The sequence below is a fragment of the Myotis davidii genome, unplaced genomic scaffold (genome assembly GCF_000327345.1).
Source record: "Myotis davidii unplaced genomic scaffold, ASM32734v1 scaffold991, whole genome shotgun sequence".
In the NCBI taxonomy this organism is placed as follows: domain Eukaryota; kingdom Metazoa; phylum Chordata; class Mammalia; order Chiroptera; family Vespertilionidae; genus Myotis; species Myotis davidii.
The window spans coordinates 504,110-505,770 of NW_006283137.1; the positions used below are offsets into that span (position 1 = coordinate 504,110).

The 1,661-nt window shown below is 63.9% G+C and overlaps 1 protein-coding gene across 5 annotated transcripts in view; it reads left to right on the forward strand.

The window, feature by feature from the left end:
• Positions 1-1,661, forward strand: part of C1QTNF1 (C1q and tumor necrosis factor related protein 1) — a 26,707-nt gene that overhangs the window by 18,767 nt on the left and 6,279 nt on the right. For 2 of the 5 annotated variants that reach the window (XM_015562717.1, XM_015562733.1), the window contains exon 2: positions 1,487-1,652. In XM_015562717.1, the coding sequence (XP_015418203.1) occupies positions 1,487-1,652 (166 nt within the window). Of the gene's footprint in view, positions 1-1,483; positions 1,653-1,661 lie in introns of all 5 variants that reach the window. The other 3 variants (XM_015562721.1, XM_015562739.1, XM_015562714.1) reach the window with 2 other exon arrangements.

Below are 1,661 nucleotides of genomic sequence, written 5' to 3' on the forward strand. Positions count from 1 at the left end.
CGGTCCCGCAGCCCCGGCCACCGGATTAAGCTGAGGACGGGAGAGGATGGGGAGGCTCACTGACGCGGGCAACAGAGGCGTGGCTTTCCCGAGACGCTATGAGACTCCGAATGGCAGCGTCTCCGCACTTGACCTTCAGTGACAGGCCTCAGGCTCCTTGGGAGGCGTTGTAGGAACACAGAACGTGCAGGTTTCTCATGAAACTGTCACTGTGACACGTGAGGTCCTGGCACCCAGGTGACAGCCGACTCCGGCTCTCAGTGTGTTCACTGAGCCCTGGTCCGACTGGTCCCCAGGCTTCGGCTTCTTCAGGGAACAGTGGGACTGCGGGGAGGGGGGCAAAGGAACCCCCTCCCCAACCAGCCTCCTCCTCCCTGCCCCCTTCTTCTGCTTTTCATGCCACAAACATGGATTGAGTGGCTACTGTGGGCCCGGCCATCTCCTAGGCCCTGGGGCAGACACGCACAGGGCACGGTCCCGGGGGCTCCTGTTCCCACGGCCGCTTCCTCCTGGGCGGCCGAGTCGGCGGCACTCGGGCCCAGAGGTCCTTCCAGTTAAACTATGAGCCAGGATGGGGGCCTGAGCACAGAAGTGGGGCTGTTTTGAGCCCAAGCACCACCCCTTAGGGGGCTCATGGCGACCCCAGGGGACGCCTCTTCCTGGAAGGGCTGTCCAGCTTTGCCGAGAGCCCCCCGAGCACCGGGAGGGAGAGACGGGGGTGGCCCCCAGGAGACAGCCGTCCACTCGCGGGGTCCGGGCTGGGCCTGGGCCTGAACCCCTCTCCAAACTGGATGCTCCTGGACGCTCACTGGGGGCGCCCCCTGGTGGCCGCAGAGCGATGTGCAGCCACCTCCCGGCTCACGCGTTTCCGTGGTGCAGCTGGGGCCCGGTCCGACAGTGACCGGCAGTGACCACGTGACTCACTGGGGGGAGTTTGCTCATTGTGCTAACCGGGCGATAAATGTCCCTCTGCGGGCCCAGCGGCTGCGGGGTCCCTTCCTGTGCGGCTTGTGGGCTCAGGTAGCTGGGTGCTCCCAGGGCCCCCGTGGGGCTGAGGCTCCAGGGGTGAGCTGTGTGCACATGGATTCTGGGAGGGCACGTGGGAGTACTTGAGAGTGTGTGAGAGTGTGTGTGTGAGTGTGTGAGTGTGAGTGTGCTGAGTGTGTGCATGAGTGTGCGACTGTGACAGGGTGTGAGTTTGCGTGTAGAAGTGGACCGAGGTGTGTCAAGTGTATGCACGTGTGTGTGAACATGTAAGTGTGTGCTTGTGAATCTGTGAGTGTGCTTATGTGTGTGAATGAAAACTGAGGGTTGTGCATGTGTGACTGTGAGACAGCATGTGTGACAATGTGTGTGACAGTGTGTGTGTGAGACAGCGTGTGTGTGGTCGCCCTCCCAGCAGTGTCCTGGGCCTGGGAACACCTTGCCTCCGGCTGTTTCTCTGCGGAGCCCCTGCCAACCGCCTCCCCCGGTGTGTCTCCCCCAGCAGAGCGCGGCGGGACCATGGGCTCCCTCGGCCCCGGACACGTGGTGGCGTGCTGCCTGCTGCTGGCCTTCGCCTGTGGTCCGGTGCTGGGCCGCGTGCCACCTGACCCAGAGGAGCAGCAGGAGCAGGAGGGCACCGAGGAGCCTCTGCTGGACCATGCTGAGAGGTGGGGCTG